Source organism: Prionailurus viverrinus, chromosome B1 (assembly GCF_022837055.1).
Source record: "Prionailurus viverrinus isolate Anna chromosome B1, UM_Priviv_1.0, whole genome shotgun sequence".
NCBI classification, from domain to species: Eukaryota; Metazoa; Chordata; class Mammalia; order Carnivora; family Felidae; genus Prionailurus; species Prionailurus viverrinus.
In genome coordinates, this window is record NC_062564.1 from 57,697,956 (window position 1) to 57,720,224 (window position 22,269).

General features: G+C 34.8%; 1 protein-coding gene and 1 non-coding gene across 2 annotated transcripts; both read left to right on the top strand.

Annotated features, from left to right (window-relative positions):
* Positions 1-5,082: 5,082 nt before the first annotated feature.
* Positions 5,083-5,215, top strand: LOC125165084 (small nucleolar RNA SNORA70). Its single transcript, XR_007151970.1, has one exon. It is a non-coding gene; the product is annotated as a small nucleolar RNA SNORA70 (small nucleolar RNA).
* On the top strand, positions 5,124-5,635 carry LOC125163993 (60S ribosomal protein L10-like). Its single transcript, XM_047856394.1, has one exon. It carries the CDS (start codon positions 5,277-5,279, stop codon positions 5,577-5,579), a length of 303 nt encoding a protein of 100 aa, XP_047712350.1. The 5' UTR covers positions 5,124-5,276; the 3' UTR covers positions 5,580-5,635.
* The last annotated feature ends 16,634 nt before the right edge of the window (positions 5,636-22,269 follow it).

Below are 22,269 nucleotides of genomic sequence, written 5' to 3' on the forward strand. Positions count from 1 at the left end.
AAGACCTCATTGATTAGGAAGGTGTGATGATCCATATACTGAAATAATTGATTACAAGTAGGACCCAGAGTCAGAAATAATCATGTGAATGTGAGTTCATAAGAACATCTTGGGCTGTGTATTAGAATTTTCAAAAAGAGTAAAATAAGAACATAAGACCTACTATATAAATTGGGAGGGCACAGTAAACACAGGCATCACTTGAGTTACATTTCCCCATTTTTTAAATAAATTACAACACCCTAGGCCAAGTTCTTAGTTTCTTAACTAGACCACTCCATTAGCTTGATAAATGTCCCCACACACCTCTCTCTCAAATCCAGAGTTGGTGAACTCATCTGAAATCTCACCCACCTATTTTCACAAATAAAGTCTAACTGGAATATAGTTATTTGCAATCATTTGCAGATTTGCTATGTCTGTTTTCTCACTTCAAAAATAGAGTGGAATGGTTATGACTAAGTACTTTGTGGCACACAAAATTCTAAAAAGTTAATCTTGCCCTTTGCAAAAAAAAAAGTTTGCAAATCCTTATACTAATCCATTGTTTCTGTAATAAAGATGATACATTAAAATGTAAATGTGTATGCTACTTACTTGTTCGTGAGTTTTAGTAGCTTTCCATTGCTCTTTGGAGAAACAACAACATGTTCAATATGGTTTACAGGACCCAGCCTGATCTCCGCTCTTTAGACCTCTCCAGGGCCATCCTGTTTGACACTCCACATGCACAGATTGTAGTCAATATGGCCTTTTGTAAAGACTTCACATCTACATGCTTATGACTACTCATAACTTTTCTCTCTTTAGTTGATTAGTTCTCCTTTGGAGTTCAGCTATAATTTCCTTTTCTTTAAGAACTCTTTCCCTGATTCACCAAATGTGGGCTGATCTGGTAGGTACTGCATAGAACTCTGTACTTATTTGTTATAGCATTTATCACAATCATAAATATTTTGATGTCCATTGAATGACTCTTCCACAAGTAATGAAAATTCTTTAGAGAAGAAATCAAGGGCAAGGAGTTTTGTTTTTTCACTGACTAGAATAGTACTGGATAGTCAAATCTTAACGTATGTTGTTAAACACGTTTGTTTTTTTTTTGTATTCTTACCATTCCTGTCTCCACTATGAGTAGAGTTCTTTGGATGTGTGTGTGTGTGTGTGTGTGTGTGTGTGTGTATACATATATATACACACACACATATATACATATATATATACATGTATACGTATATATATATGTGTGTATATATATATGTATATGTATATATGTGTGTGTGTGTATATATATGTATGTGTGTATATATATATATACACACATACATATACATATATATGTTCAGGAGAAATTTACTGAAAATCTTTTTATATTAAAATAATTTTGAACTATACAAATAGAAAAATTTGCAAATGAGAATTGTGTAGCTTGATGAATTACAAGGTAATCATAGTAGTATCACAACAATCAGGATCAGAAAGGGAAATAAGATCAGCAATCCAGATGCCTCGTTAATTTCCCTCCCAATCAATAGCACCTCCCCCAAACAACCAATATCATAACTTATAACAACTTGGGTCTATTTTGCTTGTTTTTAAATTTCGTTTGAATGGAAGCTTGGAATATGCATTCCTTTGTATCTGGCATTTTACACTTAATATTACATTTGTGGTATTTATCCATGTTATAGCTATAGTAGTTTATTCATTTTAGTTGCTGTAGATTATTCGACTGTGGGATATGTCAATATTCATATATTCTTTCAACTATTGATGTAAACCTTATACAGTACCAGTTTGTCACTCTCAAAACTGCCTAAGGTTACATTCTTAAATATAAATTCTGCAGCATGTATGTGAGTTTTAGGTGAGTATATTTCTAGGATTTGATTGTTACCTGATACATAGTCAAATTTAGTAGATATGTCTGTTTTCCAAGCCAATGGTATAATTTTTAGTTTCATAAACATTCGTTGAGAGTTCCAATTTTTCCACATTTTTGGCAATGCTTGGAATTTTTGATTTTAAAAATTATAGCTATTCTTGTGGGCTAAAATCACATGTGTGTTGAATCACATGGATTTGATTTGTATTTCCTGATGACTAATGAGTTTTCACATATTTTTATGATGACAGGCAAGGAACTATATAGTCCAACCGAGTTCTGTAGGCTCGTAGAACAATACTATAAGCTAAGACGTCACCACTTTTCCAGAACTAGGAATTAGAATTTTTTATTTTCTCTGCAAAAGCATCCTTTATTTTATAAGGATCCACTTTTTACCTACACGTGATTTATTTTGAAGGATATCTGGCAAAATTACAAATTACTTTAACATATATTTTCACAATTATATTTGTAGGCCTCTGCAAATGAGACTGTTTATCAATATTTTGGGTCTATTTTGATTTAATGTAAATGACAATCATGCCTTCACTTTATGAAGTAAAAAGTAAAGAATGATATTTAAATGGACAAATGAGTTGTTCAAAAATACATAGCTATTGGGGTGCCTGGTAGCTCAGTCGGTTGAGTGTCCAGCTTCAGCTCAGGTCGTGATTTCATGGTTTGTGAGTTCGAGCCCCAAGTCGGGCTCTGAACTGACAGCTCAGAGCCTGGAGCCGGATGGGATTCTGTGTCTCCCTTTCTCTCTGCCCCTCCCGCACTCACACTCTGTCCCTGTCTCTCCAAAATGAATAAACATTTAAAAAAATAATTTTAAAAAATACATAGCTATTGGGGCACCTGGGTTGCTCACTCGATTGAGCGTCCAACTTCAGCTCAGGTCATGATCTCATGGTATGTGAGTTCAGGCCCCCCGTCAGGCTCTGTGCTGACAGCTTGGAGCCTGGAGCCTGGAGCCTGCTTCAGATTCTGTGTCTCCCTCTCTCCCAGCCCTTCCCCTGTGCGTGCATGCGCACGTGCTCGCTCTCTTTCAAAAAAAAAAAAAATAAATAAAAAATAAAAAAAAAATACATAGCTATTTTGAGAGGGAGGAAAAGCAGTTTTTGATTTGTAAATATAATATTAAACATTTATTGAAAAGTATAAGTATACTTACATGATTAATATAAGACTAAAATAATCTTTGAAAAAATATATAATCTTTTGAAATAATATCTGGAGACATAACAGTAACTGTCAATTTTTTTCTTGCTCACCTGCCCTGAAAGAGCTCTGTAGATTTGCCCTTTATGAGTGATATAAACCTTGTTGACTACTTCACCTGGTGAAATGGCCTTTCATAGTCTTAGAAATATGTCAGTATTGCTCATATTATTGAGCTTTCTCCTATCATCCATAAAACAGAGGGTAAATGTGGTCTTTTATCTACTTTACCTTTAAAGAAACTTTTTCTTGAATTTCATTGACCTTTTGGAAGTTTATTGTCTGCTCATTACCTTTCTCAGAATTTTCAAAGCCTCTAGGGAAATGTTAGATATGTAAACTGGGTGTTTTTCCATGATATAGTGTTATAAAATGTACCTCAAAGGAATAATATTTTTTCCAATAAGAGGGATATATTTTATATAATATAAAATTAGATATATCTCTATATTAATCTTATATATATTTCCAGATATATCTAATATCTATATCTATTGGAATCAAGAAGTCTGAAAATTCATCCCTGAATCCTCATCAATCAAAAGAGGTTATTATCAGGAATTCAAAAATGTGATGTTTAAATGAAAAGAGTGAAAAAAAAATGAAGAAATGGCTTGTAACTTAATCACCCAAAGCCAGAGCAGCCAACTGTCATTACAGTACCATGGATCACTGCAGGAAAGCTGACCAGTGCAGAAAGACTACAGGTCTTTATTTTATTCTTTATCCATTCAGTAGTTTTCTATTTGTATTAATTATAGAAGTGCAATGGTGGGACTTTTAGTACTCTGCTTCACTTGCTTTTAGCCTTCCTCTAAATTAGCTATAATTGTAGCAGACACTTCTATACAAGCTCAGAATCCTGCTTTCTATGCCTCATCACAAGCCCGCACAGCACATATTTCCACTTTCTGATCCGGGAACTTCTCTACACTACTCGAGTCCACACAGTGCTCATTTGATGCAGATATTGACAATCTATAGGGAAACCATCCACCATGAGGAGACCAGAGTGGGAAGATATGTGCCCCAGTCTCCCAGGCATCAGATGGGCAAATCTTGGCAACATTCTTTACATTCCTTAAAACGTCTCCCTAAAAGATCTCTGTGTAATTGAGTTCTTGTTGCCCATTGTAGTAACTCAATAGTACTCTTTTGTGGTGATTTTTCCTTGTTTAGTATCTTTTGCTTCCATGTCTTTCACCTTCATTTCTTGAAAAACTCAACTGCATCCAAGTCCTTATCTTCATCTCTGTTCTTTAGAGGAGACAATTTAAAATATTTGGTACTGGAGGTGGCCCTAGAAAGTAGAACCTCAAGGTGATATTATGGAAATGGATCACTCACCTGCCTGAAAGTTAACAGAAACATCACTGTTAGTCCTTACTACTGATTACTACTTACTACTGATAACCCCAGAATGCTGTAGCATCTCAGTCATTAAAATAATCACCTGAAGTGGTTTGAGATAAAATATAGGTTAAAATAAAAGTATTGGCCTTTTCAGAATTCTAGAAATTGAAGTATTTTTATAACTGAAATTGTAGAGACTATGAAGATACCTTACTTTTGTTAAATGCTTCAGAGGCCTTAAAATAGGGAAATGACAGACTCAAGTCAGCCAACTCTTAAATCAGAACATACTGTAAAAGTCACAAAACCTCAATGGAAGCATTTTAGAAAATCACCATCTTCCATATCTGGAGGTGCGTATTGCAGAAAATCAGGCTCAGAATTTAATTGTAAATGGGGTTAGACCAAAAAAGATAAGTTAATGTCCAGTCCCCATATATTAAATTCAGTTTTCTTTTTAATTTTAATTTTATTTTAGAGAGAAAGAGAGTGAGTGGGGGAGGGAGCAGAGGGAAAAAGAGAGAGAATCTTAAACAGACTCCATGCTCAGAACCTGATGTAGTCCTCGATCCTATGACCCTGGGATCATGGCCTGAACCAATATCAAGAATCTTACTCTCCTGCAGCCAATTAAGCCGACTGTGCTCTTTCCCCATGGGGCCCAGTGTGCAATGGCTGCGAACAGCAGCCTCCTTGGTAGTGTATGCAGCCTGTTGGTTGTACGGGTTGCCCTAAGGGACCTTGGAGACAGTTTTGTTCCAGTGGACATTGAGGGTTGGCCTCATGCTTTCTCCAATTTAGGCTCCAGACAGGTATGCGGGGTGCCTTTGGAAAGCCCCAGGGCACAGTGGCCAGGGTCCACATTGGCCAAGTCATCATGTCCATCCGTACCAAGTTGCAGAACAAGGAGCATGTGATTGAGGCCCTACGTAGGGCCAAGTTCAAGTTCCCTGGCCGCCAGAAGATCCACATTTCCAAGAAGTGGGGCTTTACTAAGTTTAACGCGGACGAATTTGAAGACATGGTGGCTGAAAAGCGGCTCATCCCAGATGGCTGTGGGGTCAAATACATCCCTAATCGTGGCCCCTTGGACAAATGGCGGGCTCTGCACTCATGAGAACTTCAGCACTGCCCTTCCCCATTCATGCCCACCAATAAATCCTGCTTCCTGTCTAAAAAAAAAAAAAAAAAATAAGAATCTTACTCTCAACCAAATGAGCCACCCAGGCAACCCTAAATTCAGTTTCCGAAAGAGAATATTTGGGTAGCTGTGCTTGACAACCCTGAACATTCATATTCCCTTGAAAGACTAGGGCCATAAAGCCCTTTACTAGAAAACATTGGTTTCCTTTTGGCTATTAACTCTCCCCCAAATCTGTCCTCTCCCTTTTGTGCCAGACCAATAAACATAGGCTTAGCCAAAGAATGGAAATATAGTCCTTGACCTAGGAGATATTTGCTCAGTGAAATGAAATAATTAAATAACCTGGAAAATAAAATACCAACAGGAATACGCAAACAGGTGAGAGTCTACCTTGAGGGTGTTGGATAGAAATGTGTAGTGTACTATAAGGATGCTTTATTAGCTTGGGTGAAATCTATCATCACTTAGGATTTGATATCCTGTTAAGTTACACCTACAGTCTGTCCTAATATACTGCTGTGATGGCTCCTTAACGTTTGGAACCAATAATGCCTATGTAAATGAAGTGGGAATGCTGGAGTTTATTTGGCAGAGTACTGAGGAAGAAATTGGAAGGCTAAGGGTGGCTCGAATGTTAGAAGTGGCGACCAGAAAATGAGACCAGAAAATCCATCACCTAATGTATTCTGTCAGGGACATGCTCATCTCAACGTAGAGGTCAGAAAACTATGGCCTTGAGCCAAATCTGGAGGGTAGCCTGTTTTTGTATGTGGGGTGTTGTTTTTTTTTTACATGTTTAAAGGACAGTAAAAAAAAAAAAGGAAAAAACATTTGACTACACATGACCCGTGAACCCTAAAACATTTACTATGTGGTTCATTAGATAAAGTTTGCTGACCTGTGCATTAAGGCATTACAATCTTAAGTTCAGTGAAAGTTATTCTCTCTTGACTAGGGTTTATAACAGATGATACTATTCCCACAAAACTCGGATCCCTGGTATCAGTTGGACAGATAAGTACCCCCACATGGCCTCTGCTTTTCTGAAAACTTAACTGTCAAAAACAAAGTAGATGTGCTTGATACAGCAAGTGTGGCAACCAGGATAGGGTGCTTTGACCCAGAGAGATATGCTGAGATGATAGTGTTACTAGGAGTGAGATATAGACAGCAGATTAAAGCCTTGATTATATATTTAACCAAAAAATATTAAATTTAGGGGCACCTGGCTGCCTCAATCAGTAGATCTCAGGATATCTTGATCTCAGGATAAAAAATAATAATAAAAATGAAATTAAAAACAAAACAAAAAAGAATATTAATGGCTCATGAGGATAACGTTGAAACACCACCATGAAGGAAAAGTACATTCTTTTACTCAGTTTCTAGAATGGAATAAATTCTCAAAATGAGAACAAATAGAATGAAATGGAGAGTAGCTCTTTTAAGGAAATGCCCTCCAATTTTGCTATAAGTAGGTACAATAAATATTCCCGCCCCCCCCCCAAATTTCCCTGGAATGACTTCTAGGTATTTACCAAAGTACCTGCTTATTGGAAAAGAGAAATTGAACACCTTCCCAGGACTCTAATATGTGGGCCTGGGCTGACTCTAACACTATTAGGCCTGTGATGGCATCATAGACATACAATTGGATTAAGGCTTTTGTGAGGGAGTTGGTAAATATTGTGTTCAAATCGATTTTACAGAGGGTCCAGTGGGTTTTCAGACCCAATTTGTGATTACTCCCCTCGTTCCCACTTTTACTCAGAGTAGATAAAATTATACAAATCTACAATAAATAACCAGGAAGTTTCTTTGAAAGCGATCTGACTCATAAATATGTATACATTTATTTAGGTCTTTTTCAATTTCTTTAACAGTATTTTGTAGTTTTGAATCTATAGGTTTTGCATTTATTTTGTTAAATCTCTGCCTAAAAACATGATTTGTTTAATGCTATTATATAGAAGCGTCTTCTTAATTTTCAAATGTTCATTGCCAGTGTGTAGAAATACAATTGATACTTGTATATAGATCTTGTGTGATAGTACTTACCTAACTTGTTTATTCTAATAGCATATCTTGGTAGATTCCTGATGATTTTTCATACACAAAATAATGTTATATAAAGCAGGAATAGGTTTACTTCTACTTTTCCAATCTAGATGACATCCATACCTTTCTCTTGCCTAATTTCCCTGGTCGAACCTCCAGTGCAACGTTAAGTAGAAGTAGCAAGAGTGGACACCGTTTACTGTTCCTGATCTTAGGAGGTAAGCATTAGTTTTTCACTATCAAATATGATAGATGTTTCCTTCCTTCCTTCCTACTTTCCTTCCTTCCTACTTTCCTTCCTTCCTACTTTCCTTCCTTCCTCTGGTCCATTCTCTTCGTTCCATTCTCTTCGTTCCATTCTCTTCCTTCATTTGTTCTTTATGGTCTTTCTTTTTTTTTTCTTTTTCCCCTCTTTTTCTTTTTCTTTTTTCTTTTTTCTATTTTCCTTTCTTCCTTTTTTCCTTCCTCCCTCCCTCCCTTCCTTCCCTCCCTTCCTTCCATTCTTCCTTCTGTCCTTCCTTCATTGATTTTTTTTTTTTAATAAGTGTACTTCATGTTCAGGAAATTCTATTCCTAGTTTGTGTATTTTTGTCAATTAAGTGCTTTGTTTTTTCTCAAATGCTTTTTTTACATTTTTCCAGGTGATCCTATGTTCTCCCCAATTCTATAAATATAATGAATTACACCATTTTTCAGTTGTGAAAACAATCTTGAATTCCTGGGATATATGCCACTTGAAAATAGTATATAATCCTTCTTTAATGTCAATGGATTTTATTTGCTAGTATTTCATTGAGGGTTTTTGCATCTATTCTCATAATATATATTGGTCTGTAGTGTTCTTATATCTTTATCTGATTAAGTATCAGAATGTGCTGAAAAGTATTCTCTCCTCCCCACCCCCACCCTTTTGTGGAAAAGATTGTAAACTCAGTGTTAATTTTTCTTTAAATGTTTAGTAGAATTCCCCATCTCAAACTGGAGATGACTTTTTAAGGAACTGTTTCATGAAATCAATTTCTTTAATGTTTAATGCATACTTACTTAAACCATAACCTTTAGCAATCCATGTTGTCTGTTTCATCTTGAATGAATTTTAGTAGTTTGTGTTTTCAAGGAACTTTCCTATTTATTAAAACAAAACAAAACAAACTGAGTGTAAAGTTGTTCACAGTATTCCATTATGACCCTTTTGATGGCCACAAATCTATAATGGCAGCCTTTGTTTTTTTATCCTGATATTGTTGATTTGTTTATTTTCTCTTTTAAATTTGTTGTCAGTCTTGCTGGAGGGTTTTGAGTTTTTTCAAATAAATTTTTTGATTTTTTTTCCTGTATTCTATTTTCAACTCCATTGATTTCTAATAATATCTTATTTTTTTTTCCTTCTGCTTGCTTTGGTTTATTTTTATCTTTTTTCTAGCTTCCCAGAATAGGAACTTTCATAATTGATTCGATATCTCTTGTCTTTTGGAATGTAAACTCAGTTCTATAAATTCCTACCCTCATCAATTCTTAAGCTGCATTCCACCTGTTTTGAAATGTTGTGTTTTAATTTTCATTGAGTTTTATGTCTTTTCATTGCCTTTCACATTTCTACTTTTTACCTTTGTATTGTCAAAAAAAGTTTTGTTTGATTTCCAATGTTTAAAGATACCTTTTTCTTTCTGTTATAAAATTTACTTTGATTTCATTAGAGTCCAAAAACATATAATTTCAATTATCTTAAATTTGTTGAGGTTTGTTTGTGGTGCAAGATACTGTCTCTCTTGGTGAATGTTCCATGTGTACTTAAAATGTGTATTCTGCCTTGGTTCAGTGAAGTGCTGTACATATGTCAGAGGCCTTTGATTGCTTGTGCTATTTATATCTTTTATATTTTTGCTGATTTTCTGTGTGATAATTCTAAAATTTGCTGAAAAGAGGCTATTGGAATCCCCAATTAGAACTGCAGATTCATCTATTTTTTTTTTCAGCTGTGTTAGTTCTGTTTCATGTATTTTGAGATTCTGTCATTTATTTAGGATGTGTACCTTTAGCATCATAGATGTTCCTCATGGATTAAATATTAATCCAATATTAATATCCAATATTAATATAGAGACTCTTGCTTTTATTTTTATGTCAGATATAATTAACATACAATGTATTAGTTTCAAGTATACAACAAAATAATTTGGTATTTATATATATTGCATAATGACCCCCACACTTAGTCTAGTTAACATGCATCACCACACATAGCTACAAATATATTTTTCTCATGATGAGAATTTCTAAGATCTTCTCTCTTGGCAACTTTCAAATCTACAATATAGAATTGTCATTATATTGTACATACATTTTCAGGACTCACTGATTTTGTAACTAGATGTTTTTACCTTTTGACCACCTCACTCATTTTGCCTAATCCCCATACCTCGCCTCTACCAACCACCAATCTGTTCTCTGAATCTAGCAGTTCCTTTTGGGCAGTTGGTTGTTGTTTTTAGATTTGACACACAGGAGATCATATAGTATTTGTCTTTCTCTCTCTGACTTACTTAGCATAATGCCATTGAGGTCTATCCATATTGTGGCAAATGATGATTTCTTTCATTTTCTGGCTGAATGATATTTCTGTGTGTGTGAGTGTGTGTGAGTGTGTGTGAGTGTGTGTGAGTGTGCATAATCACATTTTATAATCTCCATTCATGTGTCATAGATATTTAGGTTGTTTTACATCTTGGCCATTGTGAATATGCTGTAATAAACATGATAGTTCTAATATCTCTTTGTGACCCTGATTTCAATTCTTTTATATAAATACCCAGAAGTGAGATTACTGGATCGTGTAGTGGTTCTATTTTTAATTTTTTTGAAGAACCTCCATACTGCTTTCCACAGTGGCTGCACCAATTTATATTTGCACCAACAGTGCACAAGAGTTGCCTTTTCTCCACATCTTTGCCAATGCTTCTAATTTCTTGTCCTTTTGATAACAGGCATTCTAACATGTGTGAGGTGATATCTCTTGTGGTTTTGATTTGTATTTCTCTGTTGAGTAGTGATGTTAACCACCTTTCCTGTACTGTTGGTCATCTCTATGCCTTTGGAAAAATATCTATTCTGACCCTCTGCCCATTTTTAAATTTTATTTAATGTTTATTTATTTTTGAGAGAGAGAGACCGAGTGTGAGCAGGGGAGGGGCAGAGAAAGAGGGAGACACAGAATCCGAAGCGGGCTCCAGGCTCCGAGGCGTCAGCACAGAGCCCAACGTGGGACTCACGAACCGTGGATCATGACCTGAGCTGAAGTCAGACGCTTAACTGACTGAGCCACCCAGGTGCCCCTCTGACCATTTTTTAATTGGATTCTCTGTTTATTCATTATTGACTTTTATGAGTTCATATATTTTGGATATTAGCCTCTTACAGCTATGATTTATAAATTCTTTTTGCATTCTATAGGCTGCTTTTTCATTTTGTTGATGGTTTTCTTAGCTTATACAGAACCTTTTTAATTTTATGTAGTCTCATTTGTTTATTTTTGCTTTTGCTGTCTTTGCATTTGGTTTCGTATCCAAAAAAACACCAAGACCAAAATGTAGGCTTACCAATATATTTTCTTTTAGAAGTTTAATGGTTTTAGGTCTTAAGTTCAAGGATTTAGTCCATTTTGAGTTAACATTTGTGTATTGTATAAATAGTATCCAATTTCATTATTTTCATGAAGCTACTCAGTTTTCCCACTTGTTTAAGAGACTGTTCTTTCCCCATTATATATTTCTCCTTTGTCATAAATTAATGTTATAAATTAAATAATGACCATACTTGTGTGGGTTTAGTTATGAGCTCTGTATTTTAGTCCTAGCTCTGTATTGATTTTTATCCATTGTGGGTCTGCTTTTATGCTAATACCAAACTCTTTTGCTTACTATGGCTTTGTAATATATTTGAAATTAGGAAGCATGATAACCTCAGCTTTGTTCTTCTTATGATTGCTTTGGCTATTCCTGGTCTTTTGTGGTTCCATACAAATTTTAGAATTGTTTGTTTTATCTTTGTGAAAATTACCATTGGAATTTTGATAGAAATTGCATTGAATTTATAGATTGTTTTTGGTAATATGGACATTTTAATGGTATTAATTCTTCTAATCCATAAGCATGGAATATTTTTTGACTTATTTGTGTTTTCTTCCATTTATTTCATTACTGTCTAATAGCTTTCTCTGTACAGTTCTTTAACCTCTGTGGTTAAATTTTTTCTAGGTATTTCATTTTTGATGTGATTTTTAAATTAATTTCTTTTTCTGATAGCTCATTATTAGTGTATAGAAAAGCAATCAATTTCTGTATGTTAACTTTGTATCCTGTGACTTTACTGAATTCATTTATTAGTTCTAACAGTTTTTTGGTGGAGTCTTTAGGCTTCCTATATATACCATGTCTCTGCAAAATCTTCTTTTCCAATTTGAATGCTTTTTTGTTGTTGTTGTTGTCTAATTTCCCTGGCTAAGATTTTAAATACTATATTGAATCTAAGTAGTAAGAATGAGCTCACTTGTCTTGTTCTTGGTCTTAGAGGAAAAACTTTTCAATCTTTTCACCATTGAGTATGATGTGATGTAGGCTTGTCATATATAGCCTTCATTATGTTGAAGTATGTTCCCTCTATACCCATTTTGTTAAGAAAGTTATCATAAGTTAATCTTACATTTTGTCACATACTTTTCTTGATCATGTGATCATATGACTTTTATCCATTTGGTTAATGTGGTGTATCACATTAATTGATTTGCAGATGTGGAACCATCCTTGCATCTCTTGAATAAATCCCACTTGATCTGTGTGTATGATTCTTTCAATGTATTGTTAAATTTGGTTTGTTAATATTTTGTTGAGACTTTTTACATCTGTATTCATCAGTGATATTGGCCTGTAATTGTCTTTTCTTGAACTATCTTTGGTTTTGCTATCAAAGTAAAACTGACCCTATAAAATGAGTTTGTATGTATTCTCTACTCTTCCTTTTTTTTTTTTTATTTTGGTAAGAGTTTGAGAAGGATTGATATTAACTCTTCTTTAAATGTTCGGTAGAATTCACCTGTGAACCGTCTAGTACTTGGCCTTTTTCGTGCTGAGCGGTTTTTGATTACTTATTTAATCTCCTTACTAGTAATTGATATGTTCAGATGTTCTATTGCTGCATGATTCAGTCTTAGTAAGTTATATGTTTCTAGAATTTTATCTATTTCCTCTAGGTTGCACGTTTTGTGAGAGCATAATTGTTCACAGTAGTCTCTATGACCCTTGGTATTTCTGTGGCATGTGATATAAATATAGTAACTCTGGGTTTTGTTTTGGTTTGTTTTGTTTTTTAATCACTGTTTGCATGGTATGTTTTTTTCCGGCTATTTAATTTCAACTCCTCATTAGTGCTTTTCTTTTAATAAGTATTTTATTTGGTTTAATTGAAATAGTTACATTTAAGGACATTATTGATATATTCAGTTTAAGTTTGCTATTAGTTTTTTTTTTGTTAGTTTCCTCTGTTTGTTTCTCTTATCTTCTCTTTACCTGGATATGTGCTAGGATTAAATCTTGATTAATTATAATGTTTTTGTGGGTGGTATTCTGTATATTTTTAGAGAATACTTTGGTTGTTACAATAAATATTATGACTTGTATAATGTTATCAACATTGTACTACTTCATTAAAGTGTGAAAACTTCACTTCCACTTATATTTCTTTAACTTCCACACTTTTAAATATCATTGTCTTAAGTATCAGGTTGTATTATAATTTTTGTTTCCATCTCAAATATGTTTTTTAAAATCATGAGAAGAAGGGTCTAAATTAGCCATATTTCTGCACTTTCTGTTTTTTCTTCCATCATGATGTTCCAAGTTTCTTTGCTGTATCATTCATTTCCTGCCTGAAGAAATTCCTTTAATCATTTTTTAAAGGATAGCTCTAATTATGACAAATTGTTTTAGTTTTTCTTAATTTCTGAAGATTACAGAATTCATGGTTGACATTACTTTCAGCACTTGATAAATGTGCCACTTCCTTCTGGCCTCTATGCTCTGGTGAGAAATCCACTGCCATTCGGATTAGTGTTCCCTTATAGGTAATATGTCATTTCTTCTTGGCTGCTTTCAAGATTTTCTGTCTTTAGTTTTCAGAAATTTAGCTATAATGTATCTTGGCATGGATTTTTTGGAGGGGTTTATTTGGCACTTTCTCAGCTTATTGATTCTATAGATTTATGTCTTGACAAATTTTGGAAGTTAGTTTTAAAAAAAGCTTTTTTAATTGAATTTTTATTTGTATTTAAAATTTTTTTAACATTTATATATTTATTTTATTTATTTGAGAGTGAGCAGGGGAGGGGCAGAGAGAGAGAGGGAGACACAGAATCCAAATCAGGCTCCAGGCTCTGAGCTGTCAGCACAGAGCTTGATGCGGCACTTGTACTCAGAAACTGTGAGATCATGACCTGAGCCGAAGTTGGACGCTTAACTGACTGAGCCACCCAGGCGCCCCTTGAATTTTTATTTTTTTTATGTTTATTTATTTATATTGAGAGAGAGAGAGTGGGAGCGAGTAGGGGAGGGGGAGGAAGAGAGGGGGAGAGAATTTCAAGCAGGCTCCACACTGTCAGCACAAAGCCCAACGTGGGGCTCAAATTCTTGAACCATAAGATCATGACCTAGGCTGAAATCAAGTCAGATGCTTAAATGACTGAGCTACCCAGGTGCCCCTAAAAAGAAATTTTAACCTCATGTTCTTTCTCTTCTCCTTTTGGGACTCTGGTGATACAAATGATATAATGTTTGTTAATGCCCCACAGATTTCTGAGAATTTAATTATTTAATTAATTTAATTTAATTTAATTTTATTCCTGTTCATTTTATTTTTCAAACTATTTTCTGTTCAGATTGAATAATTTTCACATTTAAAGATTCAGTTTTCTGTCATTTATATTCTATTGAACCTATCCAGCAACATTTAAAAAACATCCTATTATATCTTCAGCATTATTTTCATTTGCTTCATAACATGTTTTTGGCAAGATTTTCCCTTTTTCATTTGTTTCAAGAGAATTTATAATAGCATGTTAAAACATTTTAATCATGACTAATTTAAAATCCTTTCCAGATAACTCTAGGTTCTGATTTATTTTGTTGACATCAGTTGATTGTCTTTTTTCACTCAAATTGAGCTTTTCCTGAGATATGGCAGATGATTTTTGACAGAATCCTAGACATTCTGTCTTCAATGCTAGGAGACACTGGATCCCATTTAAATCTTTTATGGTAGGCAGTCATCTGTGTGTGTTTAGCATGCAGATGCTAGTCTATTGTGGACTGTGTTTCCAATAATTTTTAGAGCCTTTGTGTCTGTTTGGTTTAACTGTGTAGCTGAGGCTTCCCCTAGTCACTGCTTTTGCTATCTGAAGGGAATAAAATAGTATACACTGGCAAGTTTTCCACGTGCTTTTAGGTGGGGTAATGGAGTCTAATGCCCTACTAGAATAGAAAATTATTTCCAGGAGGCACTTACTATACTAGGCCTCCTTCCCACTGCATGTGGGTGATGGAGTTCTTGGGCCAGGTATTTGCTCCAGTTGGATTTCTCTTGTCATTACACTCTATCTGCCCAGTGTCCCTGATTAGAGAAAGGGAGTCTCAGACTATGGGGAACAAAAAAGCTTTCTGGGCCACATGTTCACTGTGCTAATGTTCCTTTTGTCAGGGACAAGTAGCCACATACTATCTCTCTTTTGGGGAAGGAGTCACAGGCCTAACAAGGAAGGAGAACACTTCACCTGGACACTTACTGCCAGTGAAGGTCCATATAGATCCCCCTGCGTCCCAGAAAGTGTTGTGGTTTTGCCTGGTGGTGTCAGCAATAGTCCATTTCAACCAGGAAGAATGAGCATATCTAGGTCTCTCTCTCTCTCTCTCTCTCTCTCTCTCTCTCTCTCTCTCTCTCTCTCTCTCATTTTTTTTTCTAAATTGGTGGCTCGAAATGCCAAGCCTAAATCCACCTTCTTATTTTGGGTGAGGGAGTCATACACACCTACTGCTATGTAGCTTCTCCAGTGCAGGAGCCCTAATCCGTTCTCCTTTCACTTTTCAGTTTTACTCATTAATCTTTGTTTTTTCTTGCATTGGTCCCAGGGTTTGTAGTTGTACTTAGCAAGGAAGAGAGGGATAATTGAGTCTATGCCATCTAATCTGGAAACAAAGTTTTCTCTCATGGCTTTAAACTTTTTTTAATATATAGGTTAATTGTTAGAGCTAAATATATATTTTAAAACTCTAAGAGAAAAACATGAGAATTAATTAAGTGTATTAAACCAATTATTGAAATTTGCAATAATGACAATCAGCAGGTGATAGAATTTTTTTATTTAATTTATTTTTTTTTAATTTACATTCAAATTATCATATAGTGCAACAATGATTTCAGGAGAAGATTCCTTAATGCCCCTTACCCATTTAGCCCATCCCCCCTCCCACAACCCCTCTAGCAACCTTGTTTGTTCTCCATATTTAAGAGTCTCTTATGTTTTATCCCCATCCCTGTTTTTATATTATTTTTGATCCCCTTCCCTTATGTTCATCTATTTTGTCAAAAAATTAAAAATAGAACTACCCTATGACCCAGTAATTGCACTACTAGCTATTTATCCAAGAGATACAGGTATGCTGTTTCAAAGGGACACATGCACCCCAATGTTTATAGCAGCACTATCAACAATAGTCAAAGTATGGAAAGAGCCTAAATGTCCATCAATGGATGAATGGATAAAGAAGATGTGGTGTATGTATGTGTGTGTGTGTGTGTGTGTGTGTGTGTATACACACATACATATATATGTGTGTATATATATATACACACACACATACATATACACCCAATGGGGTATTACTTGGCAATCAAAAAGAATGAAATCTTTTCACTTGCAACTAGTGGATGGAACTAGAGGTTATTACACTAAGTGAAATTAGTCATTCATAGAATTTTTTTAATACAGCAAAAACTTCATTTTGTCTTTATCTCTAAAACTGCCAGGTAGTCTAAGATATTTGATCACGTTACTTACACAAAGACATTTGGACAATTTATGGTGACTTATAATTTTTTGTTTGATTAATGAAGTTACCTAAGACAATATTGACATTGGCCAATGTTTTGTAAAGCCTTCTCTAAAAACTTCTTAGGTGACATTTAAGGTACAGGTCTCTGCAAAATCTTACTTGACTTGGGTGTGCGTGTGTGTGTGTGTGTGTGTGTGTGTGAATAAATAATTCTGTTTAGATGGCCAAAAGTTGAAAGAATATAAGGAAGATCCTTTACATTGGGTTACAGATGATTAGAATGCTATTTACCTAGTGTATATCCAATAATCAATGGATTAAGCAATGTGATATTTGTTACATTAAATTCAACTTTCTAAAACTAAAAAAAAAAAAAAAGAAAATACATGCTCAAAATTTCCCTCTACACTAATGAATTATCTATAGTCCATTCTCAATTTAATGCCTACTTTTCAGGTTTAAGGAGCATTCATCCTATGATACATGAGATCATTATCAAGGGAAGCAGGAAGAATGTGTGCTTTTAATGTTTGTCTTGAGATTCCATCCAATCTTGTTATTTGTCAGTTGGTAGGATATCCCTATCCAAGAGAGTGAAACACTATAGATTTTTTCTAACATAATACTAATATATGCATATTATATAGAAAATAGATGAAAAGTAACTCAAAACATACTTTATTCTCAAAAGGAAGCTGTAAGGTATAATAAGATAAAAAGAAATGGCAGGGAAACACAGAACATATGCATAGGAGAGAGGGCAGTTTGAAGACCTATAAAGCCGAACTCTTTTCATTAGTTAGGAACCATGCTCTGTTTGAGGATATCTCCTAAATGAGCAGTTCACACAAATATCTGTAAAAATCAAAATCCCTTTTTATAAATAAGTAAAATTGCAAATGTAGAAGAAGTTATTTAAAACTGAGCCTGGGTTTTATATTGTGTTAGCTTGTTTTTTCTCAAATAAAGTGAAATTGATGTACTCCTTTATAACTTGCAAACATTTGCATCATACGTATTTTGATTTAGGAGTTAGGACATATTAGGGAAGAATTATTCTGCTTTCCATCTAAATTATGATTTATTGACCTAAAGGATAAATACTATATGGGTGTAGGAGGAAAATAATTTATTTTAAATTCCAGACTACAAATCTTAATTCTGGGAACAAAAGGAAGTTTGTCTGTGGTTACATGATATATTTTCATGGATTAATTTTATAACATGACCTCTATCAGAATACATTTCACAAAATGATTTCAGAAGTTCATTTTGTACATTGTTAGCATCCTTTACTCAATATTGATTTTAAAGCTTTGTTAAGCTATAATTAACTTGAAGTGAATTTTGTCTATTATAAGTATGCAACTCATTTTTTTTTTGGCAGATTGATTGAATTGTATAACCACCACTGCAATCTAGTTTTAGGAAACTTTTATCACCCTACAAAATCCCCTTATGCTCATTGACAGTCAATAAGGATTTTTATCCTTAGCGCTAGGCAATCATTGGTCTGATTTCTGATCCAATAGGTCTGGCTTTTCTGGTCATTTCATATAAATGAAATCATGTAATACATTGCCTTTTGAACCTGGCTGCTTTCACTTAGCATAATGTTCTTGGTGTTTACCCATGTTGTAACATGTATTTGTAGTTTTTTTTTTCTGTTGCTAAATAGTATTCCATTGTTTGGAGAATATGTTTTATTTGTAACTTCACAAACTAATGAACATTTGGATTGTTTCCAGTTTTTAGTTATCATGAATAATGTTACTTGATGAACATTTGCTTACAGGTCTTTATGTAGGCATATTTTCATTTCATTTGATTGATACCCTGGAATGGAATTCCTGAGTTGTATGGTAAATTTATTCCCAAAGTGACTATAAAATTTTACTCTCCCATCAAGAATATATATTGGTTTCAGTTTTCCTATGTCCTTATCTTTTTATTATGGTGACTATGATCATTATAGTCATTCTAGTGGATGTGTAGTACATCTTACTATGGTTTTAATTTCTCTAGTAAAGATGCTGAACATCTTGTACATTAGCCTTTCATACATTGGTGAAATGTCTTTTTTTAAATTTTTTTAAGTTTATTTATTTATCTTGAGAAAGAGACAGAGCAAGTAGGGGAGGAGCAGAGAGAGAGAGAGAGAGAGAGAGAGAGAGAGGGAGAGACAGACTCTCAAGCAGGTTCCACAGCACTGTTAGCATAGAGCCCAATGTGGGGCTTGAACCTATGAAAACTATGAGGTCATGACCTGAGCCTAAACCAAGAGGTGGAGGCTTAACCAACTGAGCCACCCAGAGGCCCCACATTGGTGAAATGTCTATTCAAGTACTTCGCCTATTTCTTAAAGAGTAAAATTCAAATGTAATTTTATTATTATTATTTTGTTAAAATTTATTTACTTGTTATTGACTTCTTATTATTGACTAGCTAGAATTCTTTATGTATTCTGGACCAAATGTTTTGCATAAATATTTAAAAACAGAATTTTACTATGGGAAAACAATGAATTTGCATGAAAACTAGATGAATGAAGTCTCGTACCCTAGTCTTTGTTTGCTAACAGTCTTTGAGGATTAGATTATAAAAAAGTTAAATTCCGGAAATAATTATTTATACCTCAGTATATAAATCCAAACACAAGCTAGTATGTCTTTTAAGGGTTATAAGTAACATTGCAAATATATTTTGATTTAATTATTATTTTTATTCCATTTTGTTGCTGATAATAATAAGGAATTCATTTTGGATTCTGAAGACTTTTAAATGGTTGATCAATGGCTCTGGAGCTCTCAAAATTCTTTTTCTTTTCCTACTTTGCTAGTTCAAGCTTAGTATGCTCTTTCTGGGACTACAAATTTCACCTTTGTTGAGTTTTATATTAAAAACAGCCATTCTTGGGGTGCCTGGGTGGCGCAGTCGGTTAAGTGTCCGACTTCAGCCAGGTCACGATCTTGGGGTCCGTGAGTTCGAGCCCCGCATCAGGCTCTGAGCTGATGGCTCGGAGCCTGGAGCCTGTTTCCGATTCTGTGTCTCCCTCTCTCTCTGCCCCTCCCCCGTTCATGCTCTGTCTCTCTCTGTCCCAAAAATAAATAAAAAACGTTGAAAAAAAAATTTAAAAAAACAAAAACAAAAAACAGCCATTCTTACAGTCAGCTTCTCTAGAATGCTGGCAGAGAGTGATGACTTTAAAAAAGATTTAAACTGGACTGAATTGGGGCACCTGGGTGGCTCAGTCGGTTAAGTGTCTGGCTCTTGGTTTTGGCTCAGGCATGATCTCATTGTTTTGTGAGTTTGGGCCCCACATTGGGCTCTAAGCTGACAGTGCTTGGAATTTTTTCTCTCCCTCTCTCTCTGCCCCTCCCCCACTCACACTGTCTCTGTCTCCAAACAAACAAACAAACAAACAAACAAACAACTCAGGCTGGGGGCGCCTGGGTGGCTCAGTTGGTTAAGGGTCTGACTTCCTCTCAGGTCATGATAGCATGGTCCTTGACTTCAAGCCCCGTGTATGGCTCTGTGCTGACAGCTCAGAGCCTGGAGCCTGCCTCAGATTCTGGGTCTCCCTCTGTCTCTGACCCTCCCCTGTACATGCTCTGTCTCTCTCTGTCTCTCAAAAATAAATAAACATTAAAAAAATTAAAAAACACAAAACAAAACAAACAAAAAAAACAACTTGGGCCTGAATTATATATTCCCAGCACTTTCAGAGAAACACATAGAAGTTGGGTTTTTTTTCCTAAAATAGCGGCTATCTCCATCTCTTCCTTTGGTACATGTATCTTGCTACCCCATTTACTACCAGAGGATTCTGAATTTCACAAATTAAAACTGATTATAACCTTAAACTTTGGATACAAAAAGTACCTATATATACAGTTGGGTAATAGTCATTGTGTATGAAAGTAGATCAAATTATATCTCCCCATGTAAATTTCTGTCTGATTTGTAGCAAGGCCTCTTCACCTGTCACAGTCCTTCAGCAATTCTTAATTCTAACTGCTCTTGGTTCAAACATGACATTACTCTACCTTCAATACCCTCTCATCAGAAACTACTTCCTAAAATCACAGCCTCACTTTCTTGCTCTGTTGATTTCTCCATCTCTCATATTAACCTCATTATTACAGTGGTGTGCTGGTTTTCTCCTTAAAAATAAACAAAAAAATTTGAATGTGCGATGTGTTGCCAACTTTATTAGAACAATATGGGTCTGTCATTCTACCATTAACTTAATTTCAGAAACTAAGAGAGGGACTTTGATTCCACCCCACCTTTACTGAGATATAATTGACATATAATGTTGTATACGTTTAAGGTTTAAAACCAGTGTTTGATATATGCACGTATTGCAAAATGATTACCACAGTAAGATTAGTTAAAATCTATCACCTCACATAGTTACAATATTTTTCCCTTGTGTTGAGAACTTCTAAGATCAACTTTCTCAGCAATTTTCAAGAATATAATACAGTATTATTAACAGTACTCATGTTGTACACTACATCCTCGGGACGTATTTATCTTATTATTAGAGTGTTGTCCATTTTGACCACCTTCACCTTATTTGCCCACTCCCCACCCCCTTGCACTGGAACCATGAATTGATTTCTATTCGAGTTTTTTATATATTCCACATGTAAGTGAGATCATATGGTATTTGTATTTCTCTGACTTATTGCACTTAGCATAATGCCCTCAAAGTCCATCCATGTTGTCACAAATGGCAGTATTTCCTTATGTTTATGGATAAATAGTGTTTCTTGGTATACGCATACCACAAATGCTTTTTCCATCGTCTGTTGATGGACACTTAGATTGCTTCCATTGTCTAGGCTATTATGATTACAGGGATGCAGATATCTCTTCAGGACACTGATTTTATTTCCTTTGGATAAATAACCAGCAGCGTAATTGCTGGATGGTATGGTAGATCTATTTTTAATTCTTTGAGGAATGTTCATGCTGCTTTTCATAGTGGCTGCACCAATTTACATTCTTGCCAGCTGTGTATAAGCATTCCCTTTTCTCCACAGTTTTAGCATTTTTATTGCTTGTCTTTTGTTTCAATTCTAACCATTCTATTCTGTTATACTGATTCTATTCTAACCATTGATTCTATTCTAACCTTTCTAACAAGCGTGAGATGATTGTTCAGTGTGAACTTATTTACATTTCCTTAGTGATAAGTCACGTTAAGCACTTTTTCATGTACTTTTTGGCCACTTGAATATTTTCTTTGGAAAAAATGTCTGTTCAGGTCTGGTCATTTTTGAAGATTTGCGTGTGTGTGTGTGTGTGTGTGTGTGTGTGTGTGTGCTATTGAACTGTAGGAGTCCTTATATCTATTTGGGATATTAATCCCTTTATCAGATATGTGGCTTGCAGATATTTTCTCCCATTACATAGTTACCAATACATAGATTGTTGATTATTTCTTTTGCTGTGCAGAAGCTTTTTAGTTTGGCCTAGGTATACCTGTTTGATTTGATTTT

Excerpts from the sequence above, each read along its gene's own strand:
- LOC125163993 (XM_047856394.1), top strand. The coding sequence starts at position 5,277 with ATGCGGGGTGCCTTTGGAAAGCCCCAGGGCACAGTGGCCAGGGTCCAC.